The sequence below is a fragment of the Oryza sativa genome, chromosome 1 (genome assembly GCF_034140825.1).
Source record: "Oryza sativa Japonica Group chromosome 1, ASM3414082v1".
Lineage (NCBI taxonomy): Eukaryota > Viridiplantae > Streptophyta > Magnoliopsida > Poales > Poaceae > Oryza > Oryza sativa.
In genome coordinates, this window is record NC_089035.1 from 37,665,234 (window position 1) to 37,691,695 (window position 26,462).

Below are 26,462 nucleotides of genomic sequence, written 5' to 3' on the forward strand. Positions count from 1 at the left end.
ACCCATCTGACAAGTTCGTGTACCGGCGATGCAATTTACTCAATTGAAAACCATTGACGTATATAAAACGCTGAATAGTGTATATCCTGCATTCTTGCTCTGAACGTTGCCTTGGCTTTTTGCTCCATTTCTGAGAATACGGACGGGCAGTTAAAGGGGCGTTCCTAGTATGTGCGTACGCCGACGCGGTAGCCTAACTAACTCTGTTAGTTAAGGATAATGATGGTAATTAACAATAGATTTTTTATTTTATTAGGAGATTCTTTTTCCTAATAGATTGAAAAATTTTAAGTTACATTTGAAAACTTTTGACTTAAGATTTAAACTTTAAACTCAAATTTTGAAAACTTTCAACTCGAACTTTGAAAGTTTTCAATTTGCAAGAAAATTTTTTAAAACTTTCAACTCGAGATTTGAAAACTTTTAACTCAAATTTAAAAACTTTCAACTCGAGATTTGAAAACTTTCAGCTCAAAATTTGAAAACTTTCAACTCGTATTTGAAAACTTTCAACTCGAATTTGAAAACTTTCAACTCGAGATTTGAAATTTTTTAAATTAAGATTTAAAAATTTTTAAGTCAAGATTTAAAAACTTTTTAAAAAATAAAAACACTTGCTGCTAGAAGATTAAAAAGTAATCAGGAAAAAAAGAAAAAAAAAGGAAAGCGAAAAAAATCAGGGAAGAAAAAAAAGTGGAAAAAAAAAAGAGAAAACAGCGGTGGTTAGATTTCGCGGGCGCACGCCGAGTGGGCCGTATGGAAAAAAAAAGAGAAAACAGCCGGGAGTGCGCGCTGCCGGCGCGCGCGAATTAGGTTTCTCGCAGTTAAAGCACGTACTGTGTGTGTATCGCTAGACAGATGCAGAACGGCTGAAGAGCAGTCTGTCTCATGCCAATGTGCAAACCTGCACATATGGTCGCACGCATAATGAAACGCAAACTGCGCATGTGGTTGCTTACTGAGAAACCAGAAACGGGAGAATACTGTGAATACCTATAGCTGATCGAATATTCTGCCCTCCCCACGGGCCACCGGACAAAAGAAAACCCCGCTGAAACTGTATTTAGTCAAAGTAAAAGTCACGCATGGCACGCCTGATAAATCATGAAGTTGTTAGGACATGCTTTTCAAACTTTTGCAAACCTGATTACAGGGGATCAACCAATACAAGAAATAAACAAAGTCAAACAATCAATTATCAGCCATACTGATAGGAGACGAAGAACTGCAAGTCTACAACAGCTGACCCACATCACAAGAAAATACAAAATGAGAGGGGCTCCAGTAGAATTCGTCAGAAATGTTAGATTGCTAAGAGGAGCTAATGGCCTTTAATTTGATATTTGTGTCATCTGTCACCGGCATGCTAGGAGTACAAGTTTGTTATGTGCATCAGACTGTACAGAGAAATTCGTGAGACCTTATCTTCCTAATAAAGAGGACTCATACATTGTCAACCTGTCCCTGCAAGTTACTAGAAGATGTCAATGTTTTAAATGTGACTACCCTGATTTTCCATACTTCCATGTGCAAGCCTTCCATACTAACTACTCGAGAAGCTGTCGCATGTGTCTGTTTGGGAACCAATAGTGAACGGGTGGACTAAATTCCATACACGATTGACAACTCCATCTGACATAAAGGAAAACGCATCTTTTGCGGCTCTTTGACATGCTTCCAGAGCTCTAGAATCACCAAGCAGTTGTTTTAGTGCTTCCAAAAGTTCATATTCTCCTTTGACCTGAAAAACATTTGCATTAATCCTCATAGAATGAAAGGGGCTGTAGCTCCTTGCGATGTTTAGGTGTAAAAAAAAAAAGAATCACCCATGCAGTAAAGCAGCATACCCACATTGCAAGCATAATTTATTGAAAGAGCAAGTAGAAGGCAATTCATCCTGTTACCGTCCAAACTAATTTCCAGAAGTAGGGACAAGGCCAAGTCAATAATTAACAAAATACCTCCCCTAAGAAGGCCACGAAATAGTAGTAATCCCACTCTTAATCGAACATAGTGCACAAATGATGCGGCATTTTTTGTGTCAGTTAGATAAATAACAAAGTACAAGACAGATTATCACCTGCTTGACAGCTAAAGGATTTATTTGCCACATTTCGACCAGCATATGATAGAAGTGCCCAACACTAGGACCTGAAAGACAATTAATGAAACTCTAGACATTCCGATTTTGTAGAAAAAGTCATTCAAAATAGTCAGATGTGTCTTGCACTCTTGCGTACCAGTCATAACAGCGCAACCAACTGCAGCAGCCTCAGAAATATTATGTCCAGCTAAGCCGGGCAAAAAAGAACCCCCAATAACAGCTATTGGAGTAACCCTGTAGAGCATTCTTAATTCACCTATTTTCCATGGTATTTCATTCATTAACTAACATTCAAAAGAATATACACAGTCCATACTCCATACTGAAAAAATGTGCAAACTTAAGGCATAAGAGATAGCACAAACCTAACGTATCAACCACATATATACTGGTGTTTGAAGACACCACTTCTCTTGTTGACCTCAGCACAAAATTCACTTTCTGTTTCTTCAGGGTCTAAAAGAAGATGAGTAAAGAACTAAAGATGTGGCCCATACATATTATACTATCAGCATTGAAGTGAGAATCATATGCTACATGCTCTAGAACCATAAGAAATTTCAAGTAATCGTATACAAACAGTTATAAGCAATTAATTTCAAGCTTCATACAGTGAACTAAGTTAGTTCCCTTTTTTTCATTACAACAATGCTACACCTATAGATTACCCAATATGATAATGTATTAAAAAAAACTAAAAGATAAGCAGTACAACCCACCAACTACTTCATCAACTAAACAGGACCAGATATAAAAGGGTAAGGAAGACAATTGACATACTTGAGAAACATTCTTGCTGTCCTCAGGATGCCTTGGGACGAGAATTAAAAGTAGAGTAGGATACGCCCTGGTTAACTCATCATGAACACGGAGAATGACTGAAAAAGAGAGGAAGCTTGTCAACATTGTTTTTATGTTGAGAACATAAGCATAGTAAGGCAAGGATTCAATTATTCAGGAAAGCATAAAGAAGTCAGCAATGACTTTAGGGATATCAATGGTGATCATCACCATAGGCAAAACAGCTACATATATACAGTTTTAGTCCTGCACACAGTTCCTTGGAAGAGCAGATAATACTGATCCAATAAAAAGAAAAGGTGGGTGTCTGAGGTGCTTACTTTCATCTTCCCCTTTGTGGATAGAAGCTGCCATCCAGATGGGCCTATTGCTGAACTGCTGCTGAAGATCTTCTATTGCAGCTACCTCTTTCTCCCCAGCAGCAATGTCACCAACAGCTAGGTAAATCACATGAATCTCTATAAATTATTGAGTTTGTGAACCTGGTTATCTTTCAAGCTCCCAAGATAATCCTTGAGAAATGCATCACTCATATGTTTATTTCAAACATACTCTCATGAACATAGGAAGCCAGAGAAAAATTGGCATGGCGCATACCGTATTTTAAATCGCCAGCAAAATGGATGATCTGTGGTGGTGCATGAAGTAATTGAAAACGAACAGCTTGAATAGTACTCTGGAACAGATAGAAATGAATACAATGGCAATAATTTTACATCAAAATAAGGTTTAGAACCCCACCACTCCATACCAATGGGATAACAAGTGATAGTTTGGAGAGCATCAAAGAGACTAACTGCAACCCTAGAGGCAAGGACCAACGGTTGAAAGACTTCAATGACATGCGCGCATTTAAAAGAACCACTGCAATCTGAAAAATAGGAAGGTCATTCACAGCAGATAATTAAATAGTGAAAGAATGTACTATGGACCGAAAATATAGCTAATCTGCCATTGCACATGGAAAAAACAAGGGTAACAAAGGGAAGCCTAACCACTTAGTAGAAAATAGTCATTATGAGAAAAAAAAAACTTACCCCTTTCTCTGCTGCAGACAAAATGAGGTTTGGCCAGAGTTCACTTTCCATAAGAAGTATCAAATTTGGTTTCCAGTATCCAATGAAACTTTCTATTGCATCAGGACAGTCAAGGGGTGCAAACTACACACATATGTATTTCAGTTATGTAAAACAACAATAAGCTACCGTAGATGTATATAGGGCATATCAAACATTTAAACTATCCTTCTGTTAGCCTATTCGTGATTCCCTTCATCTAAACAAGTTCCATCTGTTCCCAAAACTTTGCTTGATCTGTGTCTGTACTATCGAATATTACCACCTTAAAGGTTTAATATTACGAAACCTTACTATCATAGTTCAACGAGTATAATATGACCTTAGTTTAAGGGATACATATAATGAACAGACAATATCTATCTGCCTTGACACAGTTCGAACCTAAAATGTCCTTTTTTTTCAAGAACAGTCCATCAGTAAAAATTTGTTGTGCATACGCCATTTCTCAGAAAACTAAACCGGCCGTCACGACAGGGATCTGAAAGTACAAGAGCAATTTCCGAGCTCACCTGATATATGACACCATCCGGGAGCAAGTCTTTCATCACTTCGCTGCATTGAAATCAAAACAACCGAAATAGAATATGGCCACATTACACGGAAATGAGAGAGCCAGGCAACTCGTATTTGCGGTAATGGGGGAAGCTTACAAGGATGAGAGGGTAGTAGTGGTGAGGAGGATGGGGAGACCAGGGTGGAGGCGGGCGCAGTGGCGTACGACCGGGAGCGCGGCCATCCCCTCGCCGAGGGATACGGCGTGGAACCACACGAGCGGCGAGCCCGGACGAGGCCGCGCCACCGACGGCCTGCCCAGCCGCTCGGGCCAACGCGACGGGTGCTCCAGTCCTCGTAGCCGCCGCCATAGAAGCGCCGCCGGCGCCGCCGCGCGGCTCGCCGCCCTGTACAGCTCGTACAGCGCCCGGCCGCCGCGCGCCGCCGACGCCGGCGTGCGGGCCGTCCGCATCGAGCCTGGCCCGTCCAACGACTCACGGCCTGGGTCGCTTTGGGCTTTTGTTAGCGGCGCGTGAGGTCGCGTGCTTTCAGTACCGAGCCCAACTTACCTCTCGTTTATACGCCTTCGATATAAGAAAGCGTCTCCGGTGTTGAGTCTCTCCGTATTCATAGACAGAACACACATTTCTGAGCGAAACTCAGGCTATATTTCTGCCTCGATTGATTTATGCTTATGCATATAAGATAAAAATTAAAGTTTAAAACTCAATTTTGGCGTTGATTTTGTTATTTTCTCGTTGTAGTTTATTTTACAGTATTTTTTTTTAAATCACTAAAGACATGCTATAAATTATTTTTAGTTGCTAATAAATGATTAATAAATATAATATAAACATAAGTGGGAAGATGACTTCTTTTAAAAAAAAGAAAAATAAAAGGAAAAAAAATCTTCTTCCTGCATTGATGTTCCTTTGTCAAGAGTTAAAGCATAATAACATCACACGTTCGCGAACAGTTTATAGCTATTGGCGTCCAGAATGATCTGCCGGACCGCGGCGACTGACGCGACGACAGCGAGCGCGGAGAACACGACGGCGATGGTGGTGTTGAGCCAGAACACGGCGCCCTTCTTGGACGGCTTGAACGTCACGTTGTAGAACACCGCCGGCACAGCGAAGTCGAGCGGGAGGAAGCCGAATGCGCCGATGAGCGCGTTCATGTCGCCGAAGAAGGGCACCATGGCCGCGATGGTGGTGCCCAGCGCGACGGCGGCGGTGCGGGAGAGCACCCGCGGCGCGACGTTCCTCGCGGCGTACTGCCCGGCCTTGGGGTCGGACAGGAGGCCCTCCAGGACCTCGTTGGTCGGCTGCAGGTACACCACGGCCACCGCCGACAGCTGCAGCAGCGTGAAGAGCTCGATGATGAGCAGCAGCCACTCCGGGATGACGGCCCTGCCGCCCACCATGAAGTTGCTCAGGAGCGTGCCCTGCGACTGGTTGCCGAACGCCCAGTACCCCGAGATGGCCACGCTGAAGAACGTCGTCACCACCACGGCGTAGCACAGGCACAGCCCCTTGAACATCTTCCCCGTCACCGGCGCCGCCACCGTCGCCTGTATCTCGGGGATGATTCCATTGCCGTACGTCGTGGCGATGACGGCGATGGCGTTGAACACGCCGAACACGCGGTCACGGGTGTTGGCGCCGGCGATCGAGTAGTCCTTCTCGGGCGCTCCCTTTGAGCTTCCTGCACAAAATTCGTCAGTCCAATTTTAATCCGTCGCGTCGACAGGCCAAATTAAAGCCCAATAGCTAATCTAAATAATGGGCCGGGTCGCCGGGAAACCTACCAAGGTAGATGCAGGCGGCGACGGCGCAGAAGCTGTAGGCGAGGCACAGCACGAGGGAGATGAGGTTAACGTGGCGGAGAGAGTGGAACGACGGCATCTGCGCCAGGATCATCATGAAGACGCCGAAGATTGCCACGAACACGTACAGCTTGATCGTGCCGCCCGGGTTGGCAATCAGGTAGATAGCCTGCAACGCGATCGAGTAAGAAATGTGGATTCATACCATGTGCAATTGATGAACGCGATCCGATCCGATCCGACACGAAATCAGTTCGTGGACTAAGTTCTGATGAAGATACCTTCATGCTCTGACCGGCTAGGAGAGTGCACGCGACGACTGCCCCGAAGCAGACCAGGAACTGGATCGGCCCGATGTAGAAGCGTCCCCATCCAGGCCCTGCATGCATCACCGTGGAAAAATTAACCATGAATCTCATCTCAGTGACAGTGATTTTGTCGCGGTGATGAAGATGAATATCCCTTTCGAAACATTTTTTGTCAGATGCGTGTGTAATTAAACTGTATGAATCTGCTGCCAGATGGCACTAAGGACGATTCCTTTTTCCCAACACGTACGTTAAACCTGTGCTTATCTGTCCAATGTCGTATCAGCTAGGATGCTAGTATATGACTGATTCTACTACACCTGGTACAGTGCTACTCCCTCCGTCCCAATATATAAGAATCTAGAACCGATGGGACATTTTCTACTACTGTCCTGTCCAGATTCGTAGTACTAGGAAATGTCCAATCCAGTTCTAGGTTGTTACATATTGGGACGGAGGGTCCAGTTCTAGGTTGTTACATATTGGGACGGAGGGAGTATTTAAGATTGACATATTGACAAGAAACGGCGCGCGGTGCTGGTTTTTTTCCTTCGCAAGCAGTATCAATCGATTTAGACAGGCAATCAAGTGGAAAGCTGGAATATTAAATTCCACAGCAAATACTTGCCGACAAATTCGTCAAACTCGACCAATTGCATGATCTGTAGTACTAATGTGGGAATACTATCCCTTTCGACCAATCAAGTTTTTCTCTATATATCCGCCAAGCGCTAACTGGAGTTTTAATTAGTATTATCTAACCAGTGGGGATTCTTTCCCTCGTCGACTCTTGACAGTGACAAAATACGAGCCCTAGCAGCTGGACTTTTCTAACCTGTACTGTACCGTGTTACGATTTTATTGAATGCTGCTTAGTCAGTTACTGAAATCAAGCAACATGTCGGCTTCAGACGCTGCACTCACTCCGGTTGAAGAGTTTACCGGTCCGATATAGTATGGCCATACCCATTGCTCATGAATGCTGCAGACACGTACATGTCGCAAACTCGCAAATGCGAAATGGGACTTGATTTGGCCAAATAATACAGCTGACTTGTTCCGCACAAGAAAAGGGGGCGGGCAGCTGACTTTCTTGTGAATAAAACAGGACATCAATGATCAGTCGCTAAACCTGTCACGTCTACAAGTTGGTGTTCCTTCCTCCCTTCCTTTCTTTTCTGAAAGAACACTGCACTTGGCGTTTCTGCCCCTATATTCAAGGTGACGACATAGGTGTTGATGTATTGACTCATCCTCATGTCTCGTTTGAACGCAAGAATATCACAAACTATGTAAATGCTTCGAAAGAAATGGTCCATTACAGAAAAATAAATCCCGTGTTATAATCAGAGGTTGTTTTCTCCAAATTCTCAATTCGGGCCTTTAGGAGCCAGGGCTAAGTGAAGACATGGGCGAGAGAATCTTACCTGCCTCGTGATGGATACTAGTACCCACTACTGACTTGTACAGTTGTACTGTATTCGTTTTTTTGGGTGAAGGCTGAATGCCACGTCCGTCCATTGTGAACGCCCTTACTATTGTATTGTAATGCTTTTGGTATTGCACGTAGTATGAGTTTGCGAGACAGTTGTCAGCCAATGCAATTTTATATGCAGATTCTCCTCCATCTACCAATTAGCTTGGAGTTGCTACGTGCCTTCCTTTTAATCACTTATGTACTCGAGTTTAATGAGTATATTAGCATCAACCTACTACATTATTTCCATTTTAATGGGAACCTAACTAGTAAATAGTAATAGGGTGTGTTCAGTACCTATTCTTGCTATAGCGGTTACGGCTGTAGCAGTACTAAAAATGGCTGTAGTTTACAGCAGCGTTTAGGCTGTGTTTAGTTCAGTGTAAAGTTTAGATTTTGGTTGAAATTGAAAATGATGTGGCTGAAAAGTTGTGTGTGTATGACAGGTTGATGTGATGGAGAAGGACTGAAGTTTGGATTCAAACTTTGAATCTAAACACAGTCTTAATTGTGGCTGAAGCAACAATCCCTGTCGATCAATCTCATTGTTTAACTGTAATTACGGATAGATAGGTATACGAGTGATTACTGACCTAAAATATCGGTGGCCATGTCCCTGAAGCGGAGCTGGCGGCGTCCTTGCTGCGCGTGGTGCTCGAGGACGAGGGAGATGAGGTTGTACGAGTAGAAGGTCACGGCGGCGCCGATGACGAGGCAGATGAGCCCCGCCGCCCACCCCAGCGACGCGAACGCGAACGGCAGGCTCAGCAGCGGTGGCGCCACGATGGACGTCGTCAGGTGGTACCCGCAGTGCAGCCATGACCCTGCGCATTTATACAGCAGCAGCATGATCAGTTTTTTTCTGTTAAACTAGCTAAAGGTACTGTGCATTGCGGCGAATATCATAAGAGATAAATATAAAAATAAAAATTACAAACCTACTAACGTAGTTAGTTAATTAGGCATATTATGTCATATCAAGTGCAAAAATACTCACATTTGAGGATCTTATGGTCTAATATGTTAACTTATGGTGATGGGGAAAACTCAGACACCCTCACTAATATCATTCAAAGTAGTATATCATAGATATAGAAAAAGAATAACATTACTCCTGCTAGTAGTTAGCTAATCTGTTAATCCTACTGGTATTTTTTCTGTTTGTATTAGTCGCTGGATGATGATAAGCTGATTGGGAGAGGCTTCCGCAGCTCCACTCGGTCAAAAGTTGTAGGAGATGAAGGATTGGCAAAAGAAAGTTCACAGGTTAGCTAAACGCTTGGAAGTTGGAATATGGCGAGTAAACACGTTTCTATCAGTCGTTTCAAAAAAAAAAAACACGTTGCCATCGGAAGAAACCCCATCCCTCCATCAAACATTGATCAATCCTGCACAATGCCCATACCTACTTTCCAAAGCTGTATGTCTTACACATGTAGTACTCCTCAGTCACTAAACTTGCTTTGACAATCGAAAGATAAAAATAAAAGAAATTTTGCAGTCATTAAAAAAAAGTACATCGAGATACCTAAATTTTACATTAAAATTTTTGGTACTTCTAGATACATTTTTAAGGATGGTAAAATTATCCTAAAATAAAGTTGTTGATACTAGTATGTTTCAGGGGTCAGCAAATCAACAGGGAACTATGAGGCATTGGGGGCAGTGAGCAATTTGATTTTGTTAAGCCTGCAGTCTCACACCTAATTCGATTTTCCTTTTTCCAAAATAGACCAAATATGATTTGATTAGTACATTACTCCTACCATATTCCTCACTCCATTCCAAAATAATCACTACGATGAGTTTCCGTGTACAATTTTAATTGTCCGTCTTATTTATTTTTTTAAAAAAAAATAAAAAAAATATAAGTCACGCACAAAGTACTATTCATATTTTATAAGCTAATAGCAATAAAAATACTAATTAAATTTTTTTAATAAGACAGACGATTAAAATTAAAAAAAAACTTATAACTGCGCTTATTTTGAAACGGAGAGAGTTCTAGCTAACCAACCTCCCGATGCCATTTATAATTTCCTCGAGTCAAGAGTATCTGCGCTAGTGCGCATGATAATCAACGAGATGGTGACCTGTACCAGTTCTCCTATACGATACAGACATCACGCTAAAGACTGAACGATTCATGCCTAATTTATTTTTTTGGAATAAAAATAACAATACATCGTTATTATACTTTTATAGTTCACTTAGGTCCATATATTAATATATTTTCTGTCTGCTTCAACAAGACCAAATAGACGTGTAACCATTTCATGGAGCCCGAAAGGTTGACTAATACGAGTACTGTATCGTGATATGGGGGATCGGCTGAGCTAGCAGCCTAGCAGAACAATAATATGAATTGCCCATGTTTACAACTTTACATGCATTGCTATTGATAATAGGCTTGATAGCCAGGGAGCCCATCATCCCTGAAGTACATTTTCTCTTGTCTCTTCTCTGAATGTTGAAAAAGAATAGATGTAGGCGTGCAGGCAACGGATGTAGGGGAACGGAAAAAAGCGAGCAAAGAAAGAAGAGAGTTTTTGTTACTACATCCAATCTTCATAGGGTAAAACTGTGAAAAAGTAGTGCAAAAGGATAGATGGGCAGGGACCATTCAAACATCTACATCTGTCCAAGAACTTTTAATCAGAGTTCAGGAGACGCACCCAGTCATTCAAGTAGAACAGTAACGCAGTACCCCTCACAATGGCTGCCGGGTACATGCGCTGAGGAAAATTAACCGAAACAATTTGTAAACCATCATTTTTTTCCCGTTATCTTGGTAGTTTGTACAGTTTTTGGGTACGATTATTAACATGAGCCAAATCATTTACATACGGATCATATCAATCGGGATGGCATAGCCAAATCCTGCACAACAACACTTCATCAAACCATCTTGATATAGCAGCCAGAACAATCTATTAACTCGTACATGTTAGTTGGCTAGTTGCTACTGATTAGTTAGCCAGCTCTTTTGCTTATTAATAGCTGGGGACAATCCATCAACAGTCTAGAATATACGGCCTCCGATGCTCCCAGAACACAAACAGGTTACGCTTATATGTGCAGCTAGCCAAACATGCTTGCTGCCTGACATGCGCCAAAGAGGAATCAAGAAAGAAATAACGAAAGAAAGAAAGAATAGTGGGTGATCAGAAGCGAGTAAGCGAGAAACAAGAGAGCTCATGTCAGACACGAACGCACCTTTGGACTGAAGGACGAAGAGAGCCCCGGCGTCGAGCTTCTGGCCGACGGTGTCGCCGCCGGCCTCCATCTTCTTCGCCTCCTCATCCTCCCTGCTCGGCGCCCCCATGACGCCTCTGCCGTCGAACGATTCGGTCGCTAGCTCTTTTGTCTTGCAGGTAAAACCAAGGGAGCGCCAAACTACGGGTTGATGGCCTGAAACTCTTGGGGGACTCGGACGATACGATCTACAGTTCTACACGGCCGTACGTTGTTTGTCTCTGCCTCTGCGCGGTGTTTCTCAGCAGGTGAGCGGGCTCTGGTTTTGCCTTTTGCGCTTCTACTGCTGAAGCTGAACTGCGTACTCCATATATAGAGAAGAAGAAGCAAGCGCGCTCGCGGACCGGGTGGACACCGTATGACGCGCGGGCGAAAGGGACAGTGCGGCCTGTGCGCACGCGGCACGTCGCGCGTGCCACGGCGGGAGAATCTCCCGCGCGCTCGCTCCCGCGACCAGGCCGGGCAGTCGGCAGAGAATCGCTAATACGTTAAGATCACGAAAAAAGTCATACTTTGGAAACCAAAAATAAAAAGAAAATCCGTCGAGAACCCAAACGAGGAAAATTTTTATTGTACATTGTAATGCAAGTATGAGAAAGTCCATCTAGTACTACTAGGATTTTAAGCCAAAGGCCGTCCAGTATCGTAAACATAAAAAATTGTCAACGGACTCAAAACTTCACAATTTTATTCGTGTACAACCTTTTTGACAGGCATGGATCCTCTGCATTACGGCAACAGAGAAGAGCTAGTGCTACACACACTAATTTGTGCCTGCTACATTCTTTGGTAGCCTTGGCTTCGCCCACTGGCCACTACCCTCTCCTTGCCAATGTCACGTGGCCACCGAAAAATAGAAAACATGTCAGGGAGGGGATAAGTACATACTCCGTGGCTCCGTCCCACAGTGTAGGAACCTCTAAGACCTATTCTAGAACTACAAATATGGACATGAGTTTTATCATAGGTTGCTATATTGTGGGACAGAGGAAGTACTACATATTTAGGTATGCATAATGCATGTACTAGTAGATCCTATTGTGTATGTGTAAGTTGTAGTGCTAAAAAACCTTGGATTTTTTTATGGTATAAACAAAGCCATTGTAAATCTCATTTTGCATTAGCATAAATGCTACTCCCTCCGTTTCAGGTTATAATATGTTTTGACTTTGATCAAAATCAAACTACTTCAAATTTGACTAAATTTATAGACAAATATAGTAATATTTATAATACTAAATTAGTTTTATTAAATTAATAATTAAATATATTTTTATAATAAATTTATTTTGGGTCGAAAATATTACTATTTTTTCTATAAACTTGTTTAAATTTGAAGCAGTTTGACTTTGACCAAAGTCAAAACATCTTATAACCTGAAACGGAGGGAGTAATATTTGTCTTTCCTAGCCATGTTGAAGACCGGCAGTTTAGGCCGGTTAGCTGTATATAGCATAGGTGCAGCAGAGCTGCGAGCTATAAGAGGCTGTTCAATTGGTGGAGCATTGCGGTGGTGACGATAAGTGCGAAGAGGGTGTTGTAGGCGAAAACCTAGCCTGAGGTTTCTCTGAGCCATCAACGCCGATGCCTACGGACATTATTATCCTCTCTTAGAGCATTGTTAAGCCATCATCGACACCTTTCCACTCATTAACATCATTCTTCATGTCAAAACCCAGTCCGAATGGATGGGCGGTGGTGGCGTCTAAGATGTCATGATCTCTTTGGTGGTGTTGTTTGGGAAGTTTTTTTCCTCGCTTTACCGTCTTTTCTTAGCTTTTTCTTGGCAAATTTTTGGTTGACGTCATCTGGTTAATGTGAGGGACGAGCGGATCTTCTTCTCTCTCGCCCTCTTCCTCAACCACTCTACATGAGGATGATTAGGAACTCATCGATGATTTGTCTGAGTAGGATCTTGCAGGTCTAGCAGCGATCGGTCAAACTTAGCGGCGGTCGGTTTGTTCCTAGTGTCTTCTCCTTAGTTGTGTAGGGAGCTGTTAGCACGTGGTGGTTGTGTTTTGTTTTTTTTTCATTGGTCACAATTTTTTCGTCATGTAACTTTGTAATTTTTCTATGCCATATCATAAGAAATTTCACGTTGTCTTGTGCGGGATCGTTAAAAAAAAATCCTCGTGGCTGCTAGGAGTCACTTATTATCATCGAAAGGCGGTTGATGTCAATTATCGTTTTCTAATCATGAAAATGACGTTGTTTCCCTATTTAATGTTACAAAATTTAAAATAAAATACAAAAAATAAATTCAGTTAATTAAACTTTTGATTTTGATTACATTATTTTTTGTTTACACTGTGAACAGTACTTTATATTTCATATTGCTTTCAGTTTATAATTTTCAAAATAATTTCAACGTTTTGAATTGCAACAGATTCTCACAGTAAAAGATGGCATTAAAATATACTCCAGTTTTCTTTGTTTCGATTACAAACTCCAAATATACTTTCTACACGATTATTTACTTTGAACTATCGGTTCCATGTATAACGATCATAGTATTTTGATTAATAGTCTGCATACATTTAGAAGACAATATACATAATTAACTTAGAAAAAGTAAATAGATTTATTTATAATACGACACAACTATATCCCTTTGAAAATAAATCAACAAAAATTAGTTGCTGAATTTTGCCATATCTCTATCTCTGCAAAGATGCTCATCCAATAAGCCAGATCGAACTGTTCCTAGCCTCTCATCTCATCGTCTGTTTGTTGGTTTGTTTCAATCGCAACCAAATTTGAGTTCCGAAGTTTAATTTTAGAGTTGATCTTTTTTCTTTCGTAAGTTTATTTAAACTGCTAAAAATACCGTTATTTTTTTTTAAAAAATAACATTTTTAGTTCATTTATTCGTTTACGACTTAGCCGAAACTCAACTAATCAAAGGATAACATACAAAACGGTTAAAAAAATTCCTTCGGATTATCGTGTGGTTTGCAAGGTGTCGAAGTCGACGGATCGAGCGGCGAGACCGCGAGATGGACACGGATTAAATGGTGCGCGCATGTAGCGCGGCCGAGAGGCTTGCACGAGTCCGTGGCCCATGAGGCCTTGACGTACGAGTGGCTTATATGCTCGCCAACTTGGCCACCATATATAGCACAGAAGTGCTCGTAGAGCTCAGAGTACTCGTTTTCCTTACCGACTGATGCACCTAACTAATCCGCCGATTGGTGTCTCGTTCTCATCTCTACTAGTGCTGTGACCGTGCACGTCGGTCGTCGGAGGGCGGGCGCCTTCATATCGATCGTGATCCTGACGGGACGTCATTCCCGGGGGTCAGTACTGTTCGTTTTCAGAGGAGCAACAGAGTACTTCCTCCATCCCATAAAAAATAATCTAATAGTATGAAATATGACACACAGAGCCTGCTTAGGCCTTGTTTAGTTCGCGAAAAAAAAAATTTAGGTATCACATCGGACGTTCGACCGGATGTCGGAAGGGGTTTTTGACACGAATAAAAAAACTAATTTCATAACTCATCTGGAAACCGCGAGACGAATTTATTAAGCTTAATTAATCTGGCATTAGTATATATGGGTTACTGTAGCGCTTATGGCTAATCATGGACTAATTAGGCTCAAAAGATTCGTCTCGCGATTTTCACGCAAATTATGTAATTAGTTTTTTATTTTATCTATATTTAATACTACATGCATGTTGTCAGGGTTATGGATACCGCATACCTAATAGTAGTCGACTAAATCTCGGCAGGACCCACCAAATATCATGTCTTATACGGAAACAACCTCCGGATATAGAAGGAGTTTCGTATAAGGAAGGATGAATAGAATTCTACATGTAAACGACATGTACTACTCGGATTGTATCCATATTGGTTTTCTTAGTTCTATTTGGACAAGGGGACACCTATGGGTATAAATACAAGGCCCCCTAGAAGGACAGGGGACACGAAACAATAGATCAAGACACAAGATCAACATACAAGCCAACACGCCTCCAAATATCAACATCAAAAATTAGCTTAGACAAACCCTATCTGGTACCTGCGGGGGCCGGCAAGAGGGGTCAAGCACTATCTCTGATCTCGACGAGTTCGTGCTCGAGGAAGAAGACTACCCTGTCATCGACTACGAGTTAGTTATCTAGCCGTCAAGTCGACGACAGCCAGATATGTTATCCCACATGTTGTATTTGTGTTATCCAGATGAATAAAGAGCAACACCGGTTTCGGCCAATAGGATGTAGGGTTATTACCTGACAATTCAGGGGCCCGAACCTGTATAAAAATCCTCACATCCGTCTCTTTTACCTAAGTCTCGCATATATCCTAGTACCAACGATCCCCATACTATGCAAATACCGGAATCGCGACATCAAGCGTCGACACATGTGTACAAAGATTCAAATTGACGTTTTTGGGAAAAAAAATTTAGGAACTAAACACGGCCTTAGGCTCTGTTTAGGGTCTGTTTAGTTCGTGAAAAGAAAATTTTTAAGTGTCACATCAGATGTTTGACCGGATGTTGGAAGGGGTTTTCGGACACGAATGAAAAAACTAATTTCATAACTCGCCTGGAAACCGCGATACGAATCGTTTGAGCCTAGTTAATCTGTCATTAGCACGTGTAAGTTACTGTAGCACTTATGACTAATCATGGACTAATTAGGCTCAAAATATTTGCCTCGTGATTTCCTCCCAACTGTGCAATTTGTTTTTTAATCTATATATAATGCTCCAAGCATGTGTCCAAAGATTCGATGTGATGTTTTTGGGAAAAAAATTTTGGGGAACTAAACCAGGCCTTAGTTTCCATGCAAAAACTTTTCACTTTCACATCGAATGTTTGGACACATGCATGGAGTATTAAATATAGACAAAGAAAAAACTAATTACACAGATTATGTGTAAATTGCGAGACGAATCTTTTAAGCCTATTTGCGCCATGATTTGACAATGTAGTGCTGCAGTAAACATTTGCTAATGATGAATTAATTTGGCTCAATAAATTCATCTCGCGGTTTACATGCGGAATCTGTAATTTATTTTGTTATTAGATTACGTTTAATACTTCAGTGTGTGTCTGTGTATCCGATGTGACACGCCAAAACTTTTCACCCCTGGAACTAAACTAGGCCTTAGTTCTCAAACAAAGTTTTTTACGCTGTCACATCGAATGTTTGGACACATATATAGAGTATTAAATGTAGAAAAAAAAACCAATTACATAATTCGCCAGAAAATTACGAGCCTCCAATCTCATTCCTAGCGTGTGTTAGGGACGCGCACGCATGTGTGTCGTGGTGTGAGTGCAGTGTGTGTTAGTGTGCGTCCTGAGTTGTTCCCTTCTTAAAAAAAAGAAAATTACGAGATGAATCTTTTAAGCCTAATTGCACCATGATTTGACAATGTGGTGCTACAGTAATCATTTGCTAATGATGGATTAATTATGCTTAATAAATTCGTCTCACAGTTTCATGGCGGAATCTGTAATTTGTTTTGTTACTAAACTATGTTTAATATTTCAAATGTGTGTTCGTATATCCGATGCAACATGCAGGGGCAAATTTTTTTTGCCAACTAAATAGGCTCTATTGGGGAGATACTGTACTCTCTCCGTCCAAGAAAAAACCCAACCTAGAAGAAGATGTGATCCCGTCCAGATTTATTGTACTAGGTGGGATGGAGGGAGTATGCACGTAGTACTATAATATTAGTATTAGAATGTGTTGTATTCAGTTCTAATATTTATTTTTTATGGGACGAAGAGAGTACAACAACATATATGTACGGTGCACAGCTACGGCCATGTATATGGATGCAATTAATACGTCGGAATCAGAAGGCCATAGGTTGTAAAAAAAAAAAAACGAAGCGGCACAAAACAATATATGGTTAAACTTTATATATATGTCTCATTAATAGTTTGATGCCAATACTTAAAAATATACAAATAGAAAAATAGAAATCAACTTTTAGGTTTCGAAATTTAAATTTTGGATGTAGCTAATTAAGCTACTCTATCCGGTTTGATAATACTCTACTTGTTATTTTGGACAAAACTCATATCAAACTTTAAAATCTTTAACTATAGATAATAAATTCTAATGGAGATCATACAATATAGATTAGTCTTACAAAATACTTTAACAAAATCATATATTTATTGATGTTTTATATATATTATTAAAGCCTAACGATTAAAGTTGTTTTAGATCACGTTTTTATCCCAAACGATAAATACTATCACGGAAGTACTCTCTCCATAAAAAAAAACTAAACTTAGGAGGAGACGTGACATCTTTACAATGAATCTGGACAACCCTTTATCCAGATTCGTTCTACTAGAAAACATTACATACTTGTATAGTTTAAGTTTTTTTTTAAGGATGGAGGGAGTATGGTTGCTTTTTCTTTTTTTTTTTAGGGGGGCGGGGTTTGATCGGGCTGTCAATCTGTCACCACCTACTATGGCGCAACAGCAGTTGAGAAGTTGAGAATTGTTCAGATGAAGCGAGTATCACGAGTATCGGGGTTTGTGATGCTTACTACTTATATAATATAAAACTGTATTTTTGGGTAGCAGACAGATAATAAACTCTTTAGAAAAACAACACCTGAATTAATTATTGCAGCTGAAGATGACAGCATATCTGAGCCAACTCGCTGATTAATTAGAACTCAGGATCCAACCAAGGAAAGGATTATTAATCCAGAATACATGAATGCAATCGCAGAAACTGCGATGCAGTCACTCATTGGCAAGTGGCAACTGGGCATATCATTGTATATTTGAAGTTTCATATGATAAGTTTTTTTTTAAAAAAAGGGGAAAACAGTAATAGATTGTGCCTTTTCATTAAATATAGGGAGAATAGCTAATTTAGTCCCTAAAGTTTCTCTGTAGGATCAGTTTAGTCCTTAACCTTTTAAATGGTCCAAAGAAATCCTTAAACTTTGTCATAAGGTCTAGAATAGTCCTTGGGTCCACCAAAATCATTATATAAATATGCCATGTCATCATTGATGCAAAATCTATGATGAATTGTCCAATTTACCTTTATGTATATCATAGAAAAATAAATATAAGGGTGAATTAGACATAACCATGGGAAAAAATACTTATCCTTTTTTTCACCCTTTTGAGGTATATTTTTGCTCTTACATTTTACTTTTTGTTTTTTATTTTTCTATGATATATGTAAGGGTAAATTGGACAAATCATATAGATTTTGCATGGAAATGTGACATGGCATATCTATGTGGCGATTTTGGTAAGATCAAGGACTATGTCAACCCACGTGACAAAATTAAAGGATTTGTTTAGACAGTATGAAAGATTAAAGACTAAAATGTCCCAGGAGCGAAATTTTAGGAACCATATTAGCTATTCTCCCTTAAATATAGCAGAAGAAAAAACAGCACAAGTTTCATATGATAAGTTGATAGCGCTGTAGTTGCTGACTTCGTAAGCTTGCATGCTCCTATGGTTTCCACACTTCAGCAAACTAGATGGCTGCTAAATAAATTAGTAAACTTTTTGATCCGTTCCAGGCTCCAGGCTAGCTAGATCCACGTACTTTGTGGCAGCAAAGACTTTTTTGCGTAGGTCGATCGAACACTTGTCGTGTATGCATGAACGCCATCGGTTCTAATTCTAAACTAACACCAACTAATCGATCACGGGCTTCTAGCTATAGATAATTAATTAGTACTAATATGGAGTACATGAGTAATGTAATCCTAACAGGAACACGCCTCTCTGGTGCCTGAAACTTCACGCTGCTCGCCACTAATCGAGTACTCTATTTGGTCAGAAGAGAAATAAAATGGTATAGCAACAACACATATTTTGCAGCATCGTCTTTCTATGACGTCTTTCACAGTAACTTACTCTGAAATATGAATCAAACGACCTCGAGTCCTTGACAAGTCCAAGAGGGAGTAGGCGAAAGAATGTGACGCCATTTCTGTTCTTCCGCATAAATGGGCAAAGCTCGCGTTATTTTTATTGTAAAAGAGGAAAGAGATATTGCTGTTTGTCTAAAGTTGGTGATCCAGAGATAAGAAAAGTTCTGGAAGGCTTTGGATTTGCAGCAGAAAGTGCGTCCACCACCATTAGTGGGGACTGGTAAAACACTGCATTGATCCCCTTGACTACTTGGCTACTGCATCCAGCAGTGAACATTTCAAAGGATAATCATGTGGATAGATGTGTCGGAGTACGGAAGCGAGAAATTAATCTCAGTTTCGGCGACTCTCTTCATTAAACTTCTGCGTGCTGGCTGCAATTTTCTTCACATGGAATGCGAATTTCTTCATATAGAGTAGGAGTAGGCATACTGCTACTGTGCTAGCGAGGAACGGTCTTTTTTTCCTAGTCCAGTCCATCAATGACATGGGGTGTGTCCGTGTGTGTCGGTATGCCGTGAAATGCAGTATGCAAGCATGTTCAGGAGACAAGAGGTACATGATCTCCATGTTCTCAATCAGGTCTGTCCCTGTTCACTATGAGACATTACGGCGAAACCGCGAAAGGGCGAAAGATAAATTAACCCTTGATGGTTCATATTGTAATACACGAGATCTACCTTTCAATTACCACGTGACTTTGTGTGTCCTGAAATCGACCAGACATAGCTTGGCATAGAGATTGCATAGGTCATCCACATCTTAAAAGCTTGGATTCAACATTTTCAACTAGAATAGTAGTGTGGACAAATATATATGTGGGCCTTTAGTTCTGAAAAAAAGGGCCTATCCGGGCCTGCCATTTGGCCCATATCCCTTGTTATCATCTCCAACTGGGCCCATGACATAGTTGTGACAAGGAAAAATGTGGGCCTTTAGTTCAGAAAAGGCGGGCTTTCGCTTTCTGCAAGAGGCCCGTTTGAAATGTTGAAATTTCTTACTAAGTCATTTTTTTATTCAATGAAATTATAAATTCCAATCTTTAGTTTGACAGCTCTCAGCCGTATCTTATTTTTACCTAAGTTCAGCATTAAGCAAACCTTACAGAAGCTGAAACTGGAAAGTCTAAACACATTAAAAGCCAATATTGTTTTGATGAAATAATTATAATAACAAACTCTAATGCTAAATCTCTATCTATGTTCCCGAGAATTTGCATAGGGTAAGTCCATTCGAAACGTTGGTTTTTTTTTACATATTTTAATCTATTTTATCTGAAATGGTTTAGGGCTGGTTTAAAATGGAATATTGACCAAAATACTGTAGTGGATTATCTACGCGGTTATAGATATAAATCTAATATTTTGATAAATAAACATAAAAATAACTTAATATAGGCGTAACAGGCCCTCACGAAAAAGAAACCTATTCTGATTTCACCGCGTAGCCAAGCAAGCATCAGGCTCTCTTAGCCAGTCTTAGGGCAAGTATAATAGTAGGCTATAAGCTGGCTAAAAGTTAAGGTGGAGAAGAGAAGAGAGAAGAAGTGGGCTGTAAACTTACAGTCGGCTTGGAAACAAGATCTAAGAAACTCTGTGAGAGAGACAAGTGGACCCTATATTAATTGTAAAGAGCTAACTATTATATGGGTAGACTGAGAGAATGCTACAAAGAACCTTATAGCCAACAGATCGGTTGTATTATTAGCCTTGCTCTTAGAATAGATACAATAGCAGGCTATAAGCTAGCTATAAACATATTTTAAAGAGATAAAAGAATAGAGAGAAGAGCTAGCTGCAATACGGACTCCAAGACATAATGTATGTATGATATGTAGTATCAGGTATTACTAGTATATAGTAACCAAATATTGTATAAATTAGCTATTATATGACTATAGATAATTTAGAGTTAGTAATTGGCTATACTGTTAAACTTCTCTTAGCATACAGCAGTAGCACCCGAGCTAACTGAAAAACATCAGCCCCTCAGCCGTCATCCTATCTCACCAAAAATTTCAAAACACACGCCGCACAATCGTGACAACGCCATAACGTCCACTGGCGCCGCGGGCCCCACACTGCAAAATCTCCGCCTCCCCTTCCCCACGCATGGATTAGTACGCGTCCAGCTCACTCACTGCTTGCTTCCGCCACCCCGCACCGCTTCCCCCTCCCCTCCTAATCACCACCACCGCTCACCGGCGGTGACCTCCCCCCCTCCTCCCCCGCCTGCGCCATGTCATCCTCCTCCGGCGCGGCTCGCCGGGCGCGCCCCGGGCCATGGCCCCCCGCACCGCCGCCACAGCCGCAGGCGCAGCCCCTCTCCTGGGCCAAGCGCACTGGCTTCCAGTCCCGCGTCTCCGGCGAGTCCGTCGCCATCGTCTCCGCCTCCAGCTCGGGGCAGGTATCGCTGCCTCGCCCCGCCGAGGCACCTTCCGATCTGGAGTCCGGCCCACCGGCCAGGCCCAACTCCGCCCTCCCGCCCCCTCCCGCCGCCGCCGCGGCCAATGCGGAGGCAAAGCCGCAACCGCCGCCGCCGCCGCCTCCTGCGAGGACGCGGAGGAGGGATTCGGATGGCGGAAGGCCGAATGGGCAGGCGGCCGCAGCGCCGCTTCCTCAGCTGCTGGAGGAGGAGGACGACGGTGCGCCGGAGCGGCCCAAGTACGAGCTCCGTGACAGCCCCGGAGTATGTAAGTGCTCAAAAGAGGAATTAAATATCCCACACTGTCATGTGCGAGCGCGCTGATTTACGAGGTTTTACGATGTGTTGCAGTTCCAATAGCGGTATATGGATTTCAGCATTACATCTCCATGCTCGGCTCAATCATCCTGATCCCACTTTTGATGGTTCCTGCAATGGGCGGTTCACCTGTGAGTGTGGCTTCAATTTAGTAGTAGTTCTCACAGCATGTTTGGTTTTGTAGGTTTAGTACTTAATATACGCTGTTGGATGCTTAGGATGATATGGCAGCGGTGGTGTCCACGGTGTTGCTTGTCTCAGGGATGACCACATTGCTGCACACATTCTGTGGGACAAGGCTGCCTCTTGTGCAGGGACCATCCTTTGTATATCTTGCCCCTGCGCTTGCAATAATCTACTCCCCTGAATTCTTTGGGCTCAATCACAATGTATGTTTATATGTATAAATTTTATTTGTGTTGGCGTGATGCAATGCCACATGTTGTCATGTAGGGATTGCCTCATCATTGCTTTAGAGCGTTTGTTGTTGAACCTAACACGTTGTATTTCATTGCAGAACTTTAAGCACATCATGAAGCACCTGCAGGGAGCTATCATAATAGGAGGTGCATTCCAAGTGCTGTTAGGATATACAGGCCTAATGTCACTATTTCTAAGGTGTGCAGCTGTTGCTGTTTATTAGATACAAATACATTCATCTTTTTCTCCTAGTTGTCTGCTATCATGTGGCTTGTTGACATGGCAGTATATTTCTCTATTTACCATGGCCACATGATTGGGTTTGGTAGTAAGTCGATCAGATTTTTATTTGGAATGGTGCATACTGAGTACTAACACATTCTTAAGAAAACAAATGATCCAAAATTTCTACTGTACTACAGAGATACATCTCGTGATGACTGTGAACAACTTTCTCTTATCTATGTGGTGTTTGTTAACAATGGTCACGATATGTTAATAAACACCGATTATGATACAGGTGTTTTACTATGGTCTCTATTGGTATTTTATAGAATCAATCCAGTCTGTTCATACTCTCTAATCTAATGGATTGATCTATTTATACTACCACCTCAACTACTTGTAGAATATTTTTTTTCTACTGGTAGTAGATATCATAAATCAATGGTTGATATCGCTTCTACTGGTGATGTTAGTAGAAGACCACCATAGAGGTATTCAAATAATAAAGGAAACTTTGTTGGATATTACTAGTTATTATACATATTTCCTGCTTCTGAGCATCCCTGTTATGAATTAATTTCTTTGCATAAACCGTTGTTTCTCGGACAATAAACATACTTTTGCATGTCTTATAAACTGATGAATCCAGATCAATGAAACATTAGTAAGCCTGCCTCTATTTCTTCTGACTGTACCATCAACTGTATATTTTTGTGACAAATAGTAATACATATGTATCTCCATCTTCACTGAGCATTTTGTCATTAACTACCTCTGTTTCAGGTTGATAAATCCAGTTGTCATCTCACCAACCGTCGCAGCTGTTGGACTTTCGTTTTTCAGTTATGGGTTCACTAAAGTAGGGTCATGTATAGAGATGGGCCTATTACAATTATTGATTGTTGTTATGTTTGCACTAGTGAGTATGCAGTAAACCAACTTGTTAAATGCATTGTAATATTTTGTGCAAATAATGTCTTAAGCTGATGATCTGTCTATTTCTGTGACAGTACCTCCGAAAAGTAAAGTTATTTGGCTACCGGGTGTTTTTAATTTATGCGGTAAGATTTGGGCTAATAGTTATTTGAGCTAATACCTCCATCTATGCTAGTCATTAGTGTGATTATGCAATTCTAATTGCTGAACTTTTGGTGCTGCCTTCTTAGGTTCCTCTTGCTCTAGGGATCACATGGGCTATCGCTTTTGTTCTAACAGCAACTGGAGTTTATAGCTACAGAGGTTGTGATGCAAATATTCCTGCCTCAAACAATGTATCAGCCTATTGCCGGAAGCATGTACTGAGGATGAAATCTTGTCGCGTAGACACTTCACATGCCTTGCGATCTTCACCTTGGTTGAGATTTCCATATCCGTTGCAATGGGGCACTCCAATTTTCAGTTGGAAAATGGGTCTTGTGATGTGTGTTGCATCTGTTATTGCATCAGTCGATTCAGTAAGTTTATAATTGCTTTGAACTTAGATGATGCTTGTTTTTCTTTCTTTTGGTTTGTTTACTTTTCATAAATTTGGATAAACAATCTAGTACTTACTGGGAAATGATCTACAAAGCATATTGTTGCTCCCCCTGCTAAGCATCAACTTAACATAAGCTTTCTTCTCTGACAATATTGTTAAATGCCTGAAATTGGATCACTCAGTAAGTAGGATTCTAGAATCAACCATTCATTGCTCTTCACTATCCAATTTATTTTTGTTTCCTGACAATTCATTTATGCATTTTGGACTTAAGGTTGGTTCCTACCATGCATCTTCTTTGTTTGTGGCCACAAGACCACCAACAGCTGGGGTTGTTAGTAGGGGCATTGGTGTTGAAGGTGTCTCCACAGTCTTAGCTGGCTTGTGGGGTACAGGAGTTGGATCTGCAACAATAACAGAGAATGTACACACAATTGCGGTTACTAAAATGGGCAATCGAAGGGCGGTTGGATTTGGTGCTATTGTACTTATACTACTCTCTTTTGTTGGTAAGCAACTATTTGCACTTTTTCCCCTGTGTTGGAAGAGTAGACATCATTTAACTGTGACAGCATTCAGGTTCTTGCTATAACAATTCTTGTGTCCCCATTGTAGGAAAAGTTGGTGCCTTCATTGCTTCTATTCCTGATGTTCTAGTTGCTGCTCTTCTTTGTTTCATGTGGGCCATGCTATGTGCCCTTGGCTTATCCAATCTTCGGTATAGCGCCAAGGGAAGCTCCAGGAACAGTATTGTAGTTGGGCTAGCTTTGTTTTTGTCCCTGTCAGTTCCATCGTACTTTCAACAGTACAGATTACAGCCTAATTCAAACTCATCAGTTCCAACCTACTTCCAGCCATACATTGTTGCATCTCATGGACCTATACACACTGGATCTAGTGGGGTATGTATTCATCCGTTCTTTTCTAACACTATGCTGTTTGCATACTAGAGTTTCAATGGAAATACATAAACAAAAGACTGGTGATACACATGCAGAGTCCATATTATAGTGCTCACATTATTTATGAATATAGATAGTTTGCCAACTGTAACTCTTCATGCCGCTTGCCTGGTACAATAACAAATATCTGGTTTCTTTCAGTAACAATATTGTTGTGGAGTGTCTTATGGAAGTATCCTGAACATTTACATAACTATATTGTACAACTGGAGAAAGCAGTAGAAAGAAACATAAAGAAAGGAATAAACAAATCCTGGGAAAATAGTCGGAATTAGAAAATTCTCATTAAATATAGTCCTTTTTACTCCTCTGTTTTGATATGAACCCTGGAACTTTCATTTTTCATGTATATACTATGCTTCAACTGAAATTAGTCAAGCTATAAATTCCTAGTGGTAATAAACTTTATCGAGTAGAAGTGCTTAGGTTGAGTTCCATAACTTACATATGGTTCCAGCATAGTTTCCTTCTTAACAAAGAACACAATTATTTCACTCTTATATACCGTGCCATGATATTTTCAATCCCATTCACATGAATGATATATTGCTTTCTAATTTACTGCGTAGGCACATTTGCAGTATATAAGAACTGTTCTCATTTTATTTGTGAAGCCTGACAAATTCATTCATATAAGTCTCAAAATATGGCAATATTTTTGCTATATGTTTATGTTAACTATTTGATTTGCAATTCCTTTATTTCCTTGCTCTCAGGTAAACTATATTCTCAACACGTTACTGTCACTCAACATGGTCATTGCGTTTTTGGTTGCCCTCATACTTGACAATACTGTCCCTGGTGGTCGCCAAGAGCGGGGTTTGTATGTATGGTCAGAGGCGGAGGCGGCAAGGAGAGAATCAGCTGTCATGAAAGACTATGAACTTCCTTTCAAGATTGGACACGCATTCAGGTGGGTGAAATGCGTTGGCCTATAGCACAGTTTTGGTGTGGTTTGTAGCCTTGGCCAACTGCACAAAAAATATTCTGCAGCTTCCAAGAATGAAAAATGGTTACTGTGCAAAATCTCAGGCGAAAGAAATGGTTAGTCACGAATCATGACCGACTGTTTCCCAATGTTTTTCAACCAAGGTATCGACTATCGAGTGTACATACTGAATTGCTCTCTAGGTTAGTTGTCTTGTCCTGATGCAGATGCTAGATGCATCAGGGGCTTCCCACATTTTTTTGGACTACCTTTTGTCATCACTTACAGATTTTGCTCTTCTCCTGGTACTATTTAATTGGTGTTAGGGATATCTATTTGTACAGGCGGTAAATGATCTGAACCAAACCTGAGCTGTGCTTAATTGATCTAGTTATCTTACTTTCAACATTTCCTGTGTGTGGATATTTTACTTTCAACTTAGCTACTAGTGATAGCGAGTTTCACCGTGCCAG

General features: G+C 41.0%; 3 protein-coding genes across 7 annotated transcripts; 1 reads left to right on the plus strand and 2 right to left on the minus strand.

The window, feature by feature from the left end:
- Nucleotides 1-1,174: 1,174 nt before the first annotated feature.
- On the minus strand, nt 1,175-4,967 carry LOC9266107 (probable 3-deoxy-D-manno-octulosonic acid transferase, mitochondrial). 5 transcript variants are annotated; one of them, XM_015765505.3, is made up of 11 exons: nt 4,635-4,967; nt 4,494-4,536; nt 3,943-4,065; nt 3,657-3,776; nt 3,503-3,581; nt 3,226-3,363; nt 2,885-2,982; nt 2,470-2,560; nt 2,241-2,360; nt 2,081-2,151; nt 1,175-1,741 (listed from the first exon to the last, which is right to left on the minus strand). In XM_015765505.3, the coding sequence occupies exons 1-11, from the start codon at nt 4,946-4,948 to the stop codon at nt 1,544-1,546; spliced, it is 1,395 nt and encodes a 464-aa protein (XP_015620991.1). In that variant the 5' UTR covers nt 4,949-4,967; the 3' UTR covers nt 1,175-1,543. The 5 variants fall into 5 exon arrangements, with proteins under 5 accessions (XP_015620991.1, XP_015620993.1, XP_066162054.1 ...); XM_015765506.3 differs by having other exon boundaries at nt 1,291-1,741; nt 3,226-3,342; XM_015765507.3 differs by lacking the exon at nt 3,943-4,065.
- Nucleotides 4,968-5,369: 402 nt separating this feature from the next.
- On the minus strand, nt 5,370-11,629 carry LOC4324757 (GABA transporter 1). Its single transcript, XM_015765508.3, has 5 exons — nt 11,306-11,629; nt 8,683-8,913; nt 6,586-6,683; nt 6,287-6,473; nt 5,370-6,183 (listed from the first exon to the last, which is right to left on the minus strand). Exons 1-5 carry the CDS (start codon nt 11,412-11,414, stop codon nt 5,435-5,437), a joined length of 1,374 nt encoding a protein of 457 aa, XP_015620994.1. The 5' UTR covers nt 11,415-11,629; the 3' UTR covers nt 5,370-5,434.
- A 9,685-nt stretch (nt 11,630-21,314) lies between these two features.
- On the plus strand, nt 21,315-26,397 carry LOC4324758 (nucleobase-ascorbate transporter 12). The gene is made up of 10 exons (XM_015773074.3): nt 21,315-21,927; nt 22,011-22,108; nt 22,196-22,366; nt 22,495-22,595; nt 23,406-23,541; nt 23,633-23,683; nt 23,789-24,076; nt 24,374-24,608; nt 24,715-25,001; nt 25,778-26,397. The coding sequence occupies exons 1-10, from the start codon at nt 21,474-21,476 to the stop codon at nt 25,997-25,999; spliced, it is 2,043 nt and encodes a 680-aa protein (XP_015628560.1). The 5' UTR covers nt 21,315-21,473; the 3' UTR covers nt 26,000-26,397.
- Nucleotides 26,398-26,462: the final 65 nt, after the last annotated feature.

Coding starts and splice junctions, on each gene's coding strand:
- LOC9266107 (XM_015765505.3), bottom strand. CDS start 4,948: ATGCGGACGGCCCGCACGCCGGCGTCGGCGGCGCGCGGCGGCCGGGCG. Junction 3,582..3,656: donor TATCACTTGTTATCCCATTG/GTATGGAGTGGT, acceptor TATCTGTTCCAG/AGTACTATTCAAGCTGTTCG. Junction 2,561..2,884: donor ACAGCAAGAATGTTTCTCAA/GTATGTCAATTG, acceptor ATCTTCTTTTAG/ACCCTGAAGAAACAGAAAGT.
- LOC4324757 (XM_015765508.3), bottom strand. CDS start 11,414: ATGGGGGCGCCGAGCAGGGAGGATGAGGAGGCGAAGAAGATGGAGGCC. Junction 8,914..11,305: donor CTTCGTCCTTCAGTCCAAAG/GTGCGTTCGTGT, acceptor ATAAATGCGCAG/GGTCATGGCTGCACTGCGGG. Junction 6,184..6,286: donor CGCCGCCTGCATCTACCTTG/GTAGGTTTCCCG, acceptor AATTTTGTGCAG/GAAGCTCAAAGGGAGCGCCC.
- LOC4324758 (XM_015773074.3), top strand. CDS start 21,474: ATGTCATCCTCCTCCGGCGCGGCTCGCCGGGCGCGCCCCGGGCCATGG. Junction 23,542..23,632: donor TTGTTGTTATGTTTGCACTA/GTGAGTATGCAG, acceptor TTTCTGTGACAG/TACCTCCGAAAAGTAAAGTT. Junction 23,684..23,788: donor GGGTGTTTTTAATTTATGCG/GTAAGATTTGGG, acceptor CTGCCTTCTTAG/GTTCCTCTTGCTCTAGGGAT.